This window comes from Leopardus geoffroyi, chromosome A3 (genome assembly GCF_018350155.1).
Source record: "Leopardus geoffroyi isolate Oge1 chromosome A3, O.geoffroyi_Oge1_pat1.0, whole genome shotgun sequence".
Classification (NCBI taxonomy): Eukaryota; Metazoa; Chordata; class Mammalia; order Carnivora; family Felidae; genus Leopardus; species Leopardus geoffroyi.
Window position 1 is genome coordinate 63063153 of NC_059336.1, and position 19163 is coordinate 63082315.

At 52.7% G+C, this 19163-nt stretch overlaps 1 protein-coding gene and 1 long non-coding RNA gene across 2 annotated transcripts; both read right to left on the reverse strand.

Annotated features, from left to right (window-relative positions):
* Positions 1–1594: 1594 nt before the first annotated feature.
* On the reverse strand, positions 1595–4461 carry LOC123580709. The gene is made up of 2 exons (XR_006703422.1): positions 4318–4461; positions 1595–3260 (listed from the first exon to the last, which is right to left on the reverse strand). It is a non-coding gene; the product is annotated as an uncharacterized LOC123580709 (long non-coding RNA).
* Positions 4462–13023: 8562 nt separating this feature from the next.
* On the reverse strand, positions 13024–17831 carry ZFP36L2 (ZFP36 ring finger protein like 2). Its single transcript, XM_045445873.1, has 2 exons — positions 16987–17831; positions 13024–16467 (listed from the first exon to the last, which is right to left on the reverse strand). Exons 1-2 carry the CDS (start codon positions 17035–17037, stop codon positions 15016–15018), a joined length of 1503 nt encoding a protein of 500 aa, XP_045301829.1. The 5' UTR covers positions 17038–17831; the 3' UTR covers positions 13024–15015.
* Between the last annotated feature and the right edge of the window lie 1332 nt (positions 17832–19163).

Here is a 19163-nt window from a genome sequence, read left to right on the forward strand (position 1 = left end):
CTGGAAGAGCCAGCCTCCGCGGGGTGGGGAAGGGCCAAGCAGCCGGGAGCTGGCTGGAAGGCAGGCGTCTGGCCCGCGATGAGGTGTGGGGGGCAGGGAGAGAGGTGCACCTGTTTGTGTGTGTGTGTGTGTGTGTGTGTGTGTGTGGTGTGTGTGTGTGAGAGAGAGAGAGAGAGAAAGACAGAGAAGCAGACAGCTGGCTCTGAGGCCATCCAGAGAGTGTGAGCTCACATGTGAGCCGTGAGTCTGCACTGGCTCACTGCAGGGCAAGGGGCTCCAATGCCAGGGAGAGGCGTCTGGGACCCAGGGGGCCTCCAAAGGCGTTAACGAGAAAGCAGCTCTGGGGGTGAGGAAGGCAACATGCCTCATTTGTGGGGGATGCATGGCTTGTGGCAGAGTCAGGAGAAGCCTAGGCAGACCCCGACGGGCCCTCCTCTCCATTCTGCCCCCTGGGCTGGGATCAAGAGCTGTGGATGTTGGCTCCCGGAAAGGTCTTCTGACCCCTGGCCTCGGCTCCTTGGCCTCCATTATCACCCCCTCCCAGGCCAGCCTACGGGGCTAAGGCAGCAGGAATGGAGAATGGGAAGAGCTGCTCTGTGCAGGGCCTGCTCGTGGCAGGCAAGGGAAAGGCCCACAATGGTGTTTACATTTTCCCTCCTTTCCTTCTGGTGGCCTGGCTGGCCGGCAGTTACACCACTGCGGTTTGCTGGCCCCGGGGAGTGCCTCCATTACATAAGGCCTCACACAACCGCCCCTAAAGCACACACGCACACTCACTGGCACATGGTCAGACACACACACACACACACACACACACACACACACACATGCTGTCGAAGAAACACACCTGCACAGTGTCAACACCCTCAGTTGGCAAGGCTGTTGTGTCGGGACACTTTCTGCCGTCCCTACTGACAGTTACCCAGGTAGGGGCTCCCCACCCCACCCTCCACATCGCCCTGGTTTCAGTGGGAGAGTCTTCCCGGCTCCTGGCCCTCAAGTCCCAGGTGCCTCGAGCCCAGGAGGCCTGCCCGGGGCTCCCAGGTGATAGCCTCGGTCTCTGGCACCAGCCCAAGAGGTGGACAGCCACGGGCTGCCCTCTAAGAGCCTGGAGATGTAGGGGGATGGGGCTTAGCCACAGGAGGATCTGAGAACAGGACAGGGAGACAGAAAGACCAGACCCTGGGGCAGGGGGAAGGGGGGAGGGCAGAGTTTCTGTCATGCAAACTCCAGAAGCTCAGAAAGGGGCATACAGGGAGCAAATGGGTAGATACGGCCTCTAGGGCACAGTGGGGTGAGAGGTACTTCGGGTAACAGTTTTGGAGGGCTACTCTGAGCTGTCTGTCCCGCAACTTAGCCGTGCCGCCTTTCGGGGTTCACCTGATGGAAATACTCACACCAGGTCTGAGTGTCAGGATGTTTGTGCTGCCCCGTCCACAGAACTGGACTCGTGCGGAACCTTGGCGGCCATCACCAGGGCCCTCAGGCTACAGAGGACCATGAAAGAAGGTGCCAGCACCCCGAGTGTGGAGGGGGGCCGACGGGCAGGAGGTACAGCATGACTTGGTTCTGTCCACTGCAACAATACATGAGCATGTGTGTAAATATTTATAGGTATAGCTACACTGTCAAATCTCAGGAATCCCTCACACAAAGAGATTACAAGGTAGTCAGCTTGGCTGAGTAGGACTGAGGAGACAGGTGAGGAGGGACTTTTCCCTTTGTAGCATTGGGCTTCTGCGTCTGTTGTTCAGAGATTCGGAACCAGCAGGCATGAGTTCGGAATTAGAGGAACTCAGAAGGAGGGCGTGTCTAGCAAGGAGCAGATCCTCCCTCCCCCTTCCGAATGGCCCAGTGTGCCCGTGGGGCAGGGCTGGGGTGGCAGGCCTTGAGCACGTGTCTCCACTTCCCCCAGTGACATTTTCTCATCTGTCAAGTATAAGAGAACAGTGCCATCTCACAGGGGGCTCTGGTTTCGCTGCAGTCCTTCTAGAAGCCCTTCCAGGAGCCAGGCTGGACCATGCAAGGAGGCACACGACGACATTCTTGTTCTGAAGGAACTTCCAGGCTAGAGAGTCCACAAAGCCGTAACTAGCTGGTGTAGGACAACGTGCTCTGTGCTCCTACGAAGGCCCACGCAGGGCCCTGGGAGTCTGGGGTGGGGGGTGGTGGAGGGACCGTATCTGAGATGGAGATTCAGCTGAAGCAGAGGAAGCAGGGGGACGCGGCAGGTGTGTTCCAGGCAGGGACCCGGGGCCCAGGGGTGTGAAGAGCATTGGGAATCAGCAGCCCTCAGCACTCCAGGGCAGGTGAGAAGCAGCAGGTTTGTAGGCAGGACCTCATCCAGCATGTGTGGAAGCTTGGATTTGAACTGGGTGGTGGGGTGCAGGGCAGGGAGGGCACCCCTCAGTAGGGGCGTGATCGCCTAAGTGTTTTAGAAGCTCGCTCTGGGGAATGGTGGCTGAGAGGAGGAAGAGCTGGGGGCTCCTGCTCTATCGCTGTCCAGGCAAAAGGGGGAGCCTGAGTTGCTGAGGCAGTAAAGGCAGAGAGAGGGGACAGGACAGTGTCTGGGCATGGTTAGAAAGCAGAGTCATGAGGTTCAGGAAGCCTAGGAGGGAAGGGGTGGAGGGAACACCAGGTTCTGGTATCAGTGACTGGATGGATGTGGTATCACAGCTGTGGAGACAGGGGGAGCAGGCCGGTCCACATCTCTGGGGCATCTGGGAGGGGGTGGGTCCCAGGCTGCCAGGCAGGGCTGTGAGGGGCCACCATGCAGTGGGTGGTCCCTTCATTTCTCCTCCACTGGCACTGGCAGTCCACTGGACAGAGAGGTGGTCTGGGGATATTTTGGACCCTCTTGGCTGAGGGATGGAGGGGGAGCCATCAAGGGTGTCATGGATATGTCCCAGGACTGGCTTTGGAAAAGGACAACCCTTCAGGGGTTAGATGCTAGAGGTTACCTTCCTTATAGTTATTTGCATTTTACAGAACACTCTAGAATAGTAGTGCTGTTCAGTGCATGTGGCTGTCGAGAACTTGAAATGTGGCTAGTCGACTGAGGAAGGGAGTTTTAAATTGTGTTTAATAGGTACTAAATTTAAGTGGTCACCTGTGGCTAGTGTCTACCATATTGGACAGCACAGATGTATCTAGAATTTCTGTAGAAAAGCAGTTGCCACTCTTACCGTAAGCCTCGTGTGGTTGGGGGAGTTTGGTAGAGGTGGGCTAGGGGCCTTCCTGACCCCCCTAAGATTGTGTGTCTATTGGTTAAGTGTGGAAAAAAACGAAGAGATTCAATAACAAATTGTTATATTGCATTTATGCATTCATGTATGTATGTATATATTCATTCACTCATTCATTCATTCATTCTAGCTGACACACAATGCTACATTAGTTTCAGGTACACAGTGCAGTGATCTGACAGGTCTATATTGTTACACTATGCTCACAAGTGCAACTGCCATATGTCACCACAAAACACTGTCACAATACTGTTGACTATATTCCCAATGCTGTGCCTTTTATACCGCGACTTAATCATTCCATAACTGGAAGCCTGTATCTCCCACTCCCCTTCACCCATTGTGCCCATTCCCGCCGCACCCCCACCACGTCCATTTTCTGTGTGCCAGGTTCTATCCTCACTACATGAGTTAATTCACTTAAGCTTCATGACAGCCCTAGGAAATAGGCCGGGTATTTTATAGATGAGGACATCGAGGCACAGAGAGCATCGGCAGCTGGCTCGCGGTCTCACCGCTGGCAGTAGCAAAGCTCAGCTTTGAACCAGCCATTTCAGCTTGCTAACCGCTCTGCTAGTCTGCACAGTCTCATCTGTGGGACCCCGAACCAGGGAGGGCCTCTCCTAGACACTTCACACATGGCATCATATTTCACCCTCATGGGTGCTTTGTATAGCAGGAACAGCATTGTCCTCCCGTTTCCTAGATGAGGAGACCGAGGCTCAGAGATTTGCTCAGGATTACACAGGCAGGGAGTGGCAGTGGAATGAGATTTGAATGGAGGTCTGTTGTAGTCCCTGTGTGACTAGGCCTCTCGCAGAGCAGTGGTGACACCGGCCTGGAGCCCTCCCGTGCCCCTGCTCCTGCAGCAGCTCTGGGCTCAAAGGGCTGTGCTTTGTAAGCTCCTGGCCATGTCCATCCAATGACCCTCCAGGCCCTCCCTGAGAGGCTGGATGGACAGAACATCCAGAAACCAGCCGCTCTGAGCCTCTCAGCCCAGAGGGATTTAGGTCTGCCTTGGTGAGAGTTGATATTTACATTTTTACCTACAGCCCTGTGGCACAGATCGTACCTGGGAAGAGTGTCCTGAGGCGGGGTGGGTGATCTCATTTTCCAGAAATTGGAAAATCTCCAGAGGGGTTCCCCCACATTTTCTAAGCCTTAGTTTTCTCATCTGTGGGATGAAAGGGATACACTAGGTCATGATTTTTTAAACATTTTTTATTTTTAAAAATTTATTTACTTCTTTATTACTATTTTTTAATGTTTATTTATTTTTGAAAGAGAGCGGGTGAGGGGCAGAGAGAGAGGAGGGCAGAGGATCTGAGGCGGGCACTGCCCTGACGACAGAGAGCCTGATGTGGGGCTTGAACTCATGAACTGTGATCTGAGCTGAAGTCGGACGCTTAACTGACAGAGCCACCCAGGTGCCCCTACTTATTTACTTTTTAAAGATTTTATTTTCTTTCTTTCTTTCTTTTTTTTTTTTTTTTTCAACGTTTATTTATTTTTGGGACAGAGAGAGACAGAGCATGAACGGGGGAGGGGCAGAGAGAGAGGGAGACACAGAATCAGAAACAGGCTCCAGGCTCTGAGCCATCAGCCCAGAGCCTGACGCAGGGCTCGAACTCACGGACCGCGAGATCGTGACCTGGCTGAAGTCGGACGCTTAACCGACTGCGCCACCCAGGCGCCCCAAAGATTTTATTTTCAAGTAATCTCCATACCCAGTGTGGAGCTTGAACTCACAACCCCGGGATCAAGACTTGCATGCTCTACCGGCTGAGTCAGCCAGCCAGGTGCCCCTAAACCTTTTTTTAGCGTTAAAATGTTGTGTGTGTGTGTGTGTGTGTGTGTGTGTTTTAATGTTCATTTATTTTTCAGAGAGAGAGACAGTGTGAGCGGGTGAGGAGCACAGAGAGAGGAAGACAGAGAATCTGAAGCAGGATCCAGGCTCTGAGCTGTCAGCACAGAGACCAATGCGGGGCTTGAACTCACGAACTGTGAGATCATGACCTGAGCTGAAGTTGGATGCTTAACTGACTGAGCCACCTGGGTGCCCCAAACTAGTAGGATTTTAAAAGCACAGATGAAGCAGGAAATAGACTGCCCTGGAATGGACCCCTGGAAGGCTTCTTGGAAATATGGGTTTATAGACAGTGTGAGAAAAGCCAGGTAGAGAGGAGTGACAGAAGTAGCCCCAGGAGATTTGAAGGAGCAACAGTTTAGATTCCTTTGAATTTTGCTCCAGCCTTTCTGGTTTCAGGCATGTGACAACTACACTGAGCTCAGTTTCCTCATCTTTGAAATGGGGATAGTAAAAGTACCTCAGTCTTGGGAGATACAAAGGACTGTCCTTAACATATGTAAAACTTTAGTTCATAAGAGAAGCTCCAAGGGGCACCTAGGTGGCTCAGTTGGTTAAGTGTCAGACTTCGGCTCAGGTCATGATCTCACAGTTTGTGGGTTCGAGTCCTGCATCCAGCTCTGTGCTGACAGCTCAGAGCCTGGATCCTGCTTCAGATTCTGTGTGTGTGTGTGTCTCTCTCCGCCCCTCCCCTGCTCACGCTCTGTCTCTTTCAAAAATAAATAAACATTAAAAACAATTAGAAAAAAAAAAGAGAAGCTCTATAAATAGTAGCTATTAGAATCTTTAAGGCATTTCCACCAGGAGACCTGTGGGCATGAGCTGGAGGAGGAGGGAAAGCCAAAGGTGATGAAGCAGAACGATAATAGAGTGGTCCCCTCTTATGGACAGGGATACGTTCCAAGACCCACAGTGGATGCCTGAAACCGTAAGTAGTACCCTACATATGCTATGTTTTTTCCTATGCATACATGCCTATGAGAAAGTTTCACCTATGAATTAGGCACAGTAAGAGATGTACAACAATAACTAATAATAAAACAGAACTACAGCCATATACACATAAAAGTTATGTGAATGTGGTTTCTCTCAGAATTTCTTACTGTACTGTACTCACTCTTCTTGAGATGATGTGGGATGATAAAATGCCCACGTGATGAGCTGAAGTGAGGTGAATGACACTGTGATGGAGCATGAGGATAATGTGAAAAAACAACAGTGGAGAGAAATCATTGACCCAAAATCTGATGTTCTAATGGAGGAATTGGTGGGAAGAAGGCAGGTGAGAGATCTTTTGAGGCCTGAGCTCACTGCCCCAGCCCCATCCTGTGCCGCTTTGCTCTGTTCTCCACCCTTTGGCACCATATCCTTCTTTCCTTCCCTCTCTGGAACCATGCATCCTCTAACCACAGGGCCTTTGCACAGCTGCTCCTTTTACTTGGAAACTCTTTCATTGGCCCTTTGCCTTACCGTTACTTACACTTTGCCTTTCTTACTTTTGTAGGGGCTTTCTGGATCCTAAGTGAGGTCAGTTTCCCTGACAGAGGCTCCCTCAGTATCCTCTCCTTCCCTTTTGCAGCCTGGATTTCAGCCTGTGAGTATATATTTTCTAAAAATAAAGATATAACTCGCATACAATAAAGCTCATCAGGTTAAAGTATATGAATCTACAAATTTTAGTATGTGCACGGGTTGTGCAACAACCACCATTATCTAGTTCCAGAATATTTTCATCAACCCCAAAAGAAACCCCGTCTATCAGCAGTCAGTCCCCATTGATCCGCTAGCTCCTGGCCACCAGCAATCTACTTTTTGTCTTACGGGTATGCCCACGCTAGACATTTCATAGAAGTGGAATCATACAATGTGTGGTCTTTTGTGTCCAGCTTCTTTCACTTAAGTGTCTTTACAGTTCCTCCATGTATCAGTGCTTCATTCCTTTCTATGACTAAATACTAGCCCATTGAAAGGACATACCACATTTTATTTATTTATTCATCTGTTGACGGACATTTGGGTTGTTTCCACTTTTTGGCTATTGTGAACAAGTGTAGAAGTTTCTTATGTGGCCATCATGGAGCATGCACGAGGTCGAGAGGGGGAAACTAATATTATTATAATAGTTATGAAAACCGAAGTATCACTTTGGAAAATAGTAAGACACTTCCTCAAAAAGTTAAACACAGAGTTACCATATGACCCAGCAATTCTACGTCAAGGTATATAGCCCAAAGAATTGAACACATGAACACACAGGGGTGCCTGGGTGGCTCAGTCGGTTGAGCGTCCGACTTCAGCTCAGGTCATGATCTCACGCTCCCTGAGTTCAAGCCCCGCATCGGGCTCTGTGCTGACAACTCAGAGCCTGGAGCCCGCTTCAGATTCTGTGTCTCCCCTTCTCTCTGCCCCTCCCCTGCTCATGCTCTGTCTCTCTCTGTCTCAAAAGTAAAAATAAAAACATTAAAAAAAAAATTAAAAAAAAAAAGAAAACACGAACACACAAAAACTTGTACACGGATGATTATAGCCATATTGTTCAACAAGAGCCAAAAAGCAGAAACAACTCCAATGTCTATCAACTGATGAGTCAATAAACAAAATGTGGTGTCCGTATAATGGAATATTATCCTGCTACACCAAGGAATGAAGGCTGGTTCATGCCACATCATGAATGAACCCTGATGACAAGTGATGACAGTGCACTCCATGAAGGCAGGGGATGACAGCTGTCAGCTCACCTGTTTACCCAGTGCAGACATTTACTAGACAACCAAGAACGGTCTGTGGGATTGTTGAAGGGTCCCAGCCAACAGCCCCAGCGCCCCATCCCTTGGATGTCTGGACTGGATCTCAGGGCAGCAAGCCTGCCTGAATCACACCAGGTCTGGCCCTTGATGACATAAGCCTCCTACCCTGCATTGTTTCTGATTTCTACTTCACCACATGGTGAAGCCATGGGAGCCATTGGGAGCCTGGACGTCCTGCAGTCCTGGAGTCCTGGCACACTGGCCTGACTGGACCTGAAGCTTCTTCGTTAGCAGCCAGGCCAGGAAGGGGCAACCAGGTAGCACAGGATCACCTGTCGCTTACCTCGGTGGAGTTCTCCCCAAAGTGTGCCCCTCCTACGCTCGGTGGTGTGGGTTGACAAACAGCAGGTTCCCAATGACCCCACAGTCCCTTCTCAAGTGGTGCGGGGCTCAGAGACTGCCTTGCAAGCAGCCTCTCACCTGTCACCAGGAGGGTGCTGGGATTCGGTGACACAGGCCCTGGACCTGCATTTCAAAGGGCCCCCCTTCTTCCTATAAAACTGGCACAGGGCCCAGAGGAGGGGTCACAGGCCACCCCCCCGGCCCAGCTCAGCCTCCTGCAGAGGGGTCACTGGGAATTCTGTGTTTCGTCAAATATTGCTAGGCTAAGGAGTTTTATTTGAAAATAATTTTAATTAGCTGGAAACTAGGAGTTTAATAAATGGAAAACAGAGAACTTTCCAAGGCCACGGCTGGGAAACACTTGCTTTTTTAAAAATTCCGCCTGGCTTTGCAGGCCAGCTAAGCACCCTGACACAAGGGCCCGATTGCCAGAGGAATCCACAAGGAAAACAAAGCTTATTTTTAGAGAAATATTTTAAACTCGGTTTCAGCGAGCTCAGGAGTTTTCTTGTCTGTCTAAAATCCTTAATATCTTTCCTTCTATTTCAGAACTGCTTCTCACCCCAGAGGGTATAAGAACTCCTATCTGATGAGAGCTATTTCTGTACAGATGAAAATAAAGGGGTCCCCTCCCCCTCCAACCAGAGAATTGTTTCTAAATATGTCCCTGCAGTCAGGCTCAAGCAGCCTGTCCTTGACAGGTGTGCCCAGCAGTAAGGTGGGTCTGGGGTCCCTGCAGGTCTGGAGGCCTGTCTGCCACCCTCCCACTCTCAGCCCTGTTCTGCCCACCCCCCTGCAGGAAGCAGATGACAGCCTGGCCACCATTTCCGGGTTTTGAAAGCAGTTTTTAACTTGAAAGAGGCCTGCTAAAAAGGGCTGCTTTTCCTCTGTAGGTGTTGTTAACACTCTCACCCCATGCAGACACATCTAGACCCAAACATACAGCAACACCCACAGGTCCTTCCTCACACCCCACAGACCCACACACCTACCCACACAGCAACAGTTACAGATACACCCACACATAGATCCACCACGCGCGCACACACACACACACACACACACACACACACATAGCAACAGATACAGCCACAAACCCTGACCCCTGACTCACACACAGACCCCTGAACACACTCATACCCACCCACGCACACACACACACACACACACACACACACACACACACACAGCAGCAGCAGCAGCAGATGCACCCAAATCCAGACCCCCACTCACATGCAGACCTCTGAACATACCTACGCACACATACCCTGAACATACCTACGCACACATACAATCACAGACACGCCCAAGCCCATATCCACACTCACACCCACGGGCTCTCAAGCTCTACAGACATACATACCCCACACACATATCGACAGCCTCACATACCAGTGCTCCCCTATAGCATACAGACACAGAACTTTGAACACCTGCATACAGAATGATACCCTCGAACAGGTGCACTCCCAGCTAGACATACAAGGACACAGATACACGCCCTGACAAACCTCTCTCCACACACACAGACACACCCTTAGACACAGACACACTCATATGCTTTCCAGGTTTAGCAAAAACTGTCAGGAGAGGTTGGAGAACCCACTGAAGCAGGCGTGGGCCCTGGAGGGGCAGTGGCTTCCTGCTGCCCAGCCCCTCACCCACCTCCTGCCTGCAGGGTTCCTCCTGGGCAGGCCTCTGGGCCCTGGCCCTGCCTCTTTTTCCTCCCTTCCTCCTTGGCCTTGCCAGCAGCACGAAACTGGAACTGCCCTGGATGGCTACGGGTCTGCACATTCCTCAGAGTGTGGACAACAGAAAAATAAACAATTAAATCAGGTAACGACAACTGGAGAGTAGCTACGGTCCTCCGATGGAAGGGGAGGCTGGCTGTGGCTCGACCTCTAGGGGTCCCATGGGCTCCCCTAACTCCCCTAACTCAGGCCAAGGAAGGTGCAGAGACCCAACTTGTGCTTTCAAGAGGACTTGGCCAGAGTCAACTCTCCTTTGCTCTTGTCACCATGAGCTAAAGTGGGGGGCAGTATCTAGGGATGGTTCCCTCCCAGTTCAAATGCTCTCTAGGGTTTCTTCCTTGCACACATCCAGCCTGGAAGGTTTTCTCAGACCTCCAGGCAGATTTTAAGACCCAGTTTCCTCTGCTGGGCCAGACCTGTGGCCAAGAGCTGTGCCTGTCTGTCCTTCCTTCTCTGGGCCCTCCCAGGCCTGGACCTTTTATCTGGACTCCTGAACCTCTGCAGGGCTTGAAATCCCCATCTATTCCCATCGCTGGGTGGCGGGGGCTTTGGCCTCCTCAATCATTTGTGTTGTGGCTTTTTTTTTTCCCTTTAACATACTCAGCAGTCGATTCAGACAGAGTGAGGAGTGGCAAATATGTCCATGCATGCATCCCTTCTCTAAAATAATCTAGAAGGTGGCACGTACTAATTGAGCTGCTTAAAAAAGTACCTTATTTATTTATTTTTTCAACGTTTATTTATTTTTGGGACAGAGAGAGACAGAGCATGAACGGGGGAGGGGCAGAGAGAGAGGGAGACACAGAATCAGAAACAGGCTCCAGGCTCTGAGCCATCAGCCCAGAGCCCGACGCGGGGCTCGAACTCACGGACCGCGAGATCGTGACCTGGCTGAAGTCGGACGCTTAACCGACTGCGCCACCCAGGCGCCCCCTTATTTTTTTTAAGTTTATTTATTTTTGAGAGAGAGAGAGGGAAAGAGCAAGCAGGGGAGGGGCAGAGAGCCAGGGAGACACAGAATCCGAAGCAGGCTCCAGGCTCCGAGCTGTCAGCACAGAGCCCGACGCAGGGCTCGAACTCACAGGCCTCGAGATCATGACCTGAGCCAAAGTCAGATGCTTAACTGACTGAGCCACCCAGTCGCCTAGGCGTCCCCCCAAATACCTTATTTTCAAACAGCCCAGGGCAATGCCACTATGAAGACATTCTAAACACCCTCGCATCCTGGGCTCACTTTCACAACTGGCTGCAAAAGAATTTTATCTGGAGTGTAACACAGTCTTGGAGCCAGTCAACTTCAGTTCCGCTCTCCAGCCCGTGACAGGAATCCTGGCTTGTCCTTACTTGCAATTTTTACTTCTAGTCCCCTTAATTTACAAGAAAACTTTCCTAAGAGCGATCAAGCAATAGCAGAGAGTTTTGTTTGCTGTTAATTCCAGCCGCTGCAGAAAGACAATGACCTATATACCCTCCATTGATCTGCGGCAAGAGGAAATTTCTGAATGATTCCCCCCAGCTTTCCATGCTCCACTGAGTCTCAAATACAAAACATCAGATCCTAGCAGTCGGGCTCTCAAACGAACCAATTTTTGAAAATGAATGTGGCTTATCCCAACAAGTCTGACATTCCAGCCCATCAAAAGTGCTTGTTTAGAAAAATAAGTTTTGGAATGAAGTGGCAACAAGGCCTTTGAAAGCAGCTTGGCCTAAATAGCACCGCATTTTAGACTTTTCCTTCCCAGTGCACATTCTTCATGGGGAAGAGGCCAGGGAGCCCGCAGGGTCTTGCCGCCTGAGCCCTTCTCGGCCCCGGGCTTCCCCTCCCCCCACGGCTGAGGCCCTTAGCCAGGGGCCGGGCATCTGGGAGAACTTTGAAACTGTTCCCCATCCCCTTTGGCAGCCAAGCACCAAAACGCTCCAGTTAACGTGAAACAGCTGCCCGAGGCCTGGCGGGCTCCAGACCGCCCCTCCCCCACCCGCCCGCTCAGCTGGGAGACACGGGAGCCCCCGCACAGGGGTGCAAGCAGTGGTTGATAGGGCCCAGCTGTTGCAGATAAGAAAACAAACTATCGCTAAATCTTTTACCTACTTTGGAAGAAGTGTCTGAACTGGGGGGTGGGAGAAGGGAAAAATGTGAGTTGATTTATGAACCTGATTTTGAAGTTTCGAAAGGGATTGTAAGGGGAAAAAAGTTACCAAGGTTTTGTTCAATTGTGTGCGAATCAGCAGACAAATTGGTGCCCTTTCTTTTTTCTTCCTTTTTCTAGAGGCCTGGGTTGAATTTGCTTTCTGGCCACTTAGAGTCGCCTAAAGCAGACACAAATCCTTTTGCATAAATAACGTGTGTGCTCACTCCCAGAGGAAGCTGTCTGCATAAACAAACATTACCCAGATATAAGTTTGACCTGTTTAATCTTCCTCCCCTTTCCTTCCTCTCCGGACAAGGACACAGCCAGGCTTCCCAAAGTAGAGGCAAAACCCTGGTTCTCCAGCCCAAGAAAGTTTCTAACCCAACCCCCTCCTCTTATCCAGCTCAGCATTCTAGTGGCCCTCGATACCCTCCTCTCTTCCCCACCCTAGCTGTTCTGGTCCCTGGGTGTCCCAGCAAAAAAAATCGGACCTTCAGCTGCCACTGCAGACACGTGATCTGCTTGGTGACTCACAGGCGGGCCACACCCCCTCAGGCCTTCAGCCAGGGCCTGCCACCAGCCAGTCAGCCAACACTGGGATGCATCTTATTACCAAGGGGAACAGCTAACTAATGCCCTTGACAGTCCAAATAATTACTTTCTTTCAGCTAAAAGAGCTTGCTATAACATACATAGGGGCAGGCTTTTCTGAATTCTCACCTTGCCAGCTCCCGTGGAAACCTTAGCTCCCAACCCCTGCAAGGCCCGGGCAATGCCCGGAAAAGTGGTGGTAATTAAGGTAAGAAGCTCCATGTTCTGGTTTTAAAAAAAAAAAAAAAGAAAAAAAAAAAAAAAAAAAAAAAAAGCTGGCTTACACATGAATACCTTTTTTTCCCAAAAATTTTATTGGGGGAAAACTACAAAACATTTACAGTACAATGTTTACAGCCACAATCTGTAGTGAACTGATTTCCCCAAAATATATTACAACTCAAGTTGACTTATCTTGTTACATTCAAAAACCTACTTCTGTCAAAGTAGTCCAGAGTCCATACATACATAGTGCTCCAACTGTACCTACGTACAAACTAAAGCTACTGCTCATTCATCCGCTGTCCAGGAAAGCATTCCTGCCTTTCTACGCACACACAAAAAAAAAATAGTACAAGTTTTGGAATCTTCTGTAATAAAACAAGGCATATTCACGTACTACATACCATTTTAGCACTAAGAGGTGGCCTCTTCACTTTATATCTATATAAAAAAAAGTGGTAAATATCTTTTCCTTTTGTGCAGTTGAACCCATCCTACATTCAAATTCTCTCAAGCACTAATAGAAAAATACTTATTTGGTTGAGGAAGATTTAAGGCAAGTTCTGGCCCTTCCAAAGGCACTGTGAGACTACCCCCACCCCATTATTGCTACATGTCTTTATACGCAGAGTATGTCACAGTAGAATTGGTGGAACGAACAAACAAACATGGGTTTTTTTTGGTTTTTGTTTTTTTTGCTCATGTCAAAAGTTGGAATGAGAAAAGCATGCCACATTTAAACCTGATTGCAAAGTATGTGGTCACCTTTTTTTTTTCTTTAAAGTTGGATGGGCTACAACCATTATACATTCTAAGAAAACTCCTAAGATATTCCTCAAACTACTTCCACAGCATCAGGATAGATTTCTGTGAAGAAATCATGCAATCTTTCAAAATTTACGTAAACAAGGAAAGAAATTAATGAAATAAATATTACATACAATCTCTTAAATTAAGATTTTTTTTACTCATTTACAATAAAATAACCAAGTGAAGTTACAAAAGGCATATATTACTGTGAAAAGAACATACACTCCACATTTTGCCGATTAATAATGGCAATCATAATTTAACATAATAAAAGAATATATATCTATTGCTTTTCATCATACTTGATAAATACAGTATGAACAAAATTTTCAATGTATACTTTTCACAAGATAATAAATAAGTTAAATAGTTTTTTCATATTGAGTTGTGGTGCAGTGGTGCGAATCAACTCAAAACAGCTAAAAATTCAGCAGTTATTCCCCCAACGATTACAAACTAAGCTCTGCCCAAGGCTTCCAGAAAGAGCAGACAAAATGGTTCTAAAATTAAACATCCACTAAGTGGTGGCAACAAAACCAGTAACCGGTATGAAACTTTGGAATGCAAGGGTTTTTTTTTTTTTTCCAGACGTATAGAACATTGTGTCAAACAAAAACCTGTCACACTGAAGACTACAATCAAGGCATATTCTTGGTAGAATACTGGATTCCAGAAGCTTATAAGTTTAGCAAGGTGGTGGCTGGCTGGTTTGTTTACACTGGTCTGAGACAAACGACAATTAGGAACTTCTCTCAAGATAAGAGTTCCCACATCTGGACTGTAACTAATGCTTTCAAGTGAAGATATGGAATGGTGGTTGGTAGCTGCTGGTGCTGGGTTGATTTTTTTTTTTCCTAAAGTCCCAAACTCATAGGAGACCTAAAAGTTTAAGTGTTTGGTTCTTTGTTCTGTTCGCATCACAACTGCCCTGTTGTGAATATTTTGTTCATCAATACAAAAGTTCGTTGGCTTTTTTGCTCAACAAGAACGAAACTTCGTAATAATAAAAATTAAAAAAAAAAAAAAAAAAAAAAAGAGGAAACCGAAAGGGGAGGGGTGGAGGCCCCTCCCGGCACACAAGTTCGAGTCCAAGTGCTCGGTGCGGCCCGCAGTCTGCTCAGGGCCTATCACCAACCCCACTCCCGTGTGCCTCCCCCACCCCGCCCTTAACGGGGGTCGAGACGGCAGGGGCGCCCTCCAACATCCCCAGAACAACCTTCCCTTCCTCCTCCTCGCTGGCGCCCTCTTGCCTCAGTCGTCGGAGATGGACAGGCGGCTGAAGATAGGCAGGCGGCGGCCGGGGTCGAGGCTGGGGGATTCGGAGCCGCTGAGGCTGCCGGAGCTCAGGGAGCCGCTCAAGTAGCTGTCGCGGTCAGACAGCGAGTCCGGGGGGCTAGGGGGCGCGTCGAACACGGGAGACTCGGACAGGCGGCGCGGCAGCTGGAAGCTGAAGGGCGGTGAGGGCGGCGCGGCAGAACTGGCAGGGAGGGGCGCACTGGGCGGCGCCGGAGGCTGCGCGGGGGGCACCAGGCCCTGCTGTTGCTGCTGCTGCTGCTGCTGCTGCTGCTGGCTGCGATAGTACGCCGCGGCTACCGCGGCAAAGTTGTGCGTCTGGATGGCGAGGGGCGCGATGAGGCTGCTCAGCTCTGGGCCGAATGCAAAGGCGTTGTTGGCGCACGAGGCCGACGAGCAGGCCGCGCACTGGGCGCCCGGCGCCAGCAGGTCCTCGGCGCCCCCGGTGCCGTACAGAAGCGCTGCCGCGGCCGCAGCTGCCGCCGAGGCACAGCACGTCGGGGCGCCTGATGGCGTGGAGGCCGCTGAGGCCGAGGAGCAGGACGAAGCGGACGAGGAGCAGGAGGAGGCCGAGGAACAAGAGGGCGGTGGCGGCGGCGTGCGCGACGTGGGGCTGTCGAGCAGCAGTGGCGACTCGAGGCCCCCGGGGGGCTGGTGGTGGCCAGACGGGAAGCCCGAGAAACTGAGGCTGTGATGCAGCTTGGGCCGCGGCTCCCGGGGGAAGCCCAGGTGCAGCGCGTCACGCGCGCTGAAGGCGCGCAGGTCCCCGGAGGCGCCCCCCGACGGCGCGGGCCGCCGCTCGTCGGCGTTGTGGATGAAGTGGCAGCGCGGGCCGTAGGGGCAGAAGCCGATGGTGTGGAAGGTACGGCACAGCTCCGTCTTGTACTTCGGGTGCCGGGTCAGGCTGCGCAGCTCGTGGAAGCCGTGAGCGAACTGGCACTTCTCGCCGTACTTGCACGTGCCGCTCTCCTCGAAGGGCCGGCACAGCTCAGTTTTGTAGCGTGTGGAGTTGATCTGGGAGCCGCCGCCCCCCTTCTGCTGCTGCTGCTGCTGCAGGTGCAAGAGGTGCTGGCTGCGCTCTCCGTTCTCGCTGAATGAGCGGTCCCGGAATTTGTTCTCCTTGTTCAGCAGGGCCGTGCCGCCGCCCCCTGACTGCTCCTTGAGAGTGCCGTAGGAGGCCGGGCCGCCCGCCGCCCCGCTGCCGCAGCTGCTGCCGTTAGCCGCGCCCGGGAACTTGGGCGAACAGCTGCCGGGGCTAGGCGCGGTGTGGGCGAGTGCGTGCAGGTTGCTGGCCGAGTGCCGTCGGAGAAAGCCCGGTGTGAAGCCCGAGCTAGGGGCGGCGGCCACGGGCGTCCCCACCGCCTTCTTGTCCAGCATGTTCAGATTGAGGTTGGCCAGGGATTTCTCCGTCTGCCAAAAGGAGGGGGGCGAGGACGGGATGAAATATGGAAAGGGAGGGAAGAGTTGGGGCGAGTTGCAGAGGAACTTCCAAGCCTTCTGATTCTTCTTCCTTTTTGCAGATTTCGATTCGGCCCCCACCCTCCGCCCCTACACGCGCAAAAGAATCATGTTCGCGTTGGGAGGAGCCGACTCCCACCCCAGGCCGCGCTCGGTTTCGACATGTGATCCTCAGCCCGTGGGCCGCCAGTCTGGGCGGCGCAAACCCTGTCCGGGAAGCCCCGGGCAGCGTGGCCGCGGTCGGCGCCGGAGGAACTAAACAGCGACAGCGGCTCCCCCCTGCCCTTCCTCCCAGCTCCTTCTCCCCGCCCACAAGGCACGAGCACACACTACAGCAAACTCCAGGATTTTTCCCGACCCCGAAGTCAAGGTGGGGATGGGTGCCCCAAAAGCCGAGGGCAGAGGCAAAGTCTGAAAACTCGAGGGGCTTCCTGCCTTCCCGCTTTACTCCCTCCTTGCTCCCTCGCGTACCTTGCACAAGAAGTCGATATCGTAGAAGGCGGACAGAAGTGTGGTCGACATGTTTCTGGATCCTGTAATGGTCGGCGCTGCAGGCAGGGAGGTCCGGAGGAGCCCTCGGGGCGGCGCGGCCGGGCTCGAGCCACGACGAATAACGGGTGAGGGGCGGGGGAGGAACCGAAAGTTTGCCGGGGGACGAGACAAGAGGAAGAGGGAAGCAGCGTGGACTGGCTTGAGGGTGCCCGGGAGTGCGGAGTGGGGGGAAAGGAGAAGCAAACAGCGCTCCTCCGCGCCCCGGGGTGCCCGGCCCGCCCCCCCCCGCGCGCGGAGCCGACGACAGCTCGCGGACTGCTGGAACTCCGCGGCCCGCGAGCGCGCGCCCTATATAGAGCCCGGGAGCGCGGCAGCGGCTAGGCGGGCGTGCCGGAGGAGGGGACTGAACGCTGACCCCGCCGGGGTCTCCAGGCAACGCCGCCCGCCGGCTCGCGGACGTCAAGCGCCTTCGTGGCCTCCCATTGGCCGCCGCCAATTTTTTTTCTCCGGGGGAGGGGGCGGGAGGCCGTGGGGCGGGGCAGGCTGCCGGGGCGCCCGGGGCGGCGTGGAGAGCTCGGCCCTGTTGGGTGCTGCTGGGTGGCGGCGGGAAGATAAGGCTCCTCTTCTCTGGGGCTGCCCTGTTGGAAATCCACTGCACGTTTAAAGTGACCACAGTTCTGCAGCCCTGGACGTGTCTCCTCGCGCCGGATCCTGCTAGGCGAAATTGCGAAGCTTTTATCTCCCACTCTCGGTTTTATACTGGGCGCGGGAATTGCAAAATGCAAGAATATTGCAACCGTCCGCGCGGCCCGGCTGGCTTGCAAAGGGTGCTTGGGACGGGAGGCGGGGGCTCTGGCCCTGCGTCCGGTGGGTGGTGGCTCCATCCCGATTGCACGTGGAGGCGCGGTGGGGGTGGGGGCGGGAGCGGCCACGCGGGCGGCTGCCGCGGCAGTCTCGCCCGGAGGAGCCTGGGCCCGTTTCTCCGCCCCCGTCCCCGCCCAGGCTGCAGTAAACAGGGCTTGAGAGCCGGGGCCTGCAGGGCAGGGCTGAGTGTCTGAGGACAAGGCGCTGGCTTTGCTAATCACATCACAAGACCTTGAGCTAGGGCCAAAGGCGCGGAGTGGCGCGGGGCGTCCCGGGCGGGGGAGCCGGCTGGGAGGACGGGAGGAAAGGCCAGGAGAGCTGCGCAGGCCTGGAGGCGACTTCCCGCCACCCCGTCCGTCCGCCGGTCGGTTCGGCCTTCCCCAGCCCTCCCAGGGGATGGGGTGCAGCTGCCGGCTGAGGCTCCCCGGCTGCCGCGGCCGTGGCCAGGCGTGCCCTCCACGTCCCTTTCCTCCCTGGCCGTTGGGGGCGCCGCGCCCTGCCTTAGCTCGTCGTGAGCCGCAGGCTCGGGCTGAGGCCGGCCAACTGCCCAGGCAGTACAGGGCGTCGAGGACGCTCAAGGTGGGCTTGCCCTCTTTTTTCCCCCTTCTCACCAGTCCCACACCCCAAAGCCCTGCTCTGGGTAATGCCTTTGCCAAGGGGCCGCCTCAAGGGTGCGGGGCAGACAGCCCCCCTAGCGCCCAGTTAGGCAAAAGCCGCTGACAGCCCGGTCGGGCAGATGTGGGGTCTGGGCCAGGACACTTATCACTCGTCTAAACATATGCTGCCAAAACCTGGAGCGGGCCCATGATCTCGCACACCTGGTAGCTTAGGCTGCATTTGGGCCTAAGTTGGAAGGCCCAGTTCCCTCTAGGGAAGGAAGCAACCCACGCCCCCTTTCCCAAATTGAGGTTATTTCTTTCCTCTTGGTCATTTCCATTCGTTAACCTGGAAGTGGGGGATAAGCCACCAGGCCTGTCACTCATGGAACTGACGCCTCAGAATTCAGTTTGCATGCAGTTCCCCCTGCTGTCACTCCCTAAGCACCCACCCAGAGAGCTAGAGTCTGCAGTGGGCTGCAAGCACTTTAGGACCAGAAACCCAGGGCTGGCGTTCAGGCGCTGCCCTTTCCAAGTCATGTGGTCTCAAGCAAATCACATAATCTCTTTGGTACTTGGGTTTCCTTGTAAAACTAAGATAATTCCTGCTTTACTCCTCTCTCACCCTTGTCAAGGTGCAAATGCGTTATCTGTTAAGGTGTGTAAAAGATGTACAGGTATAAATCCATATCGTTT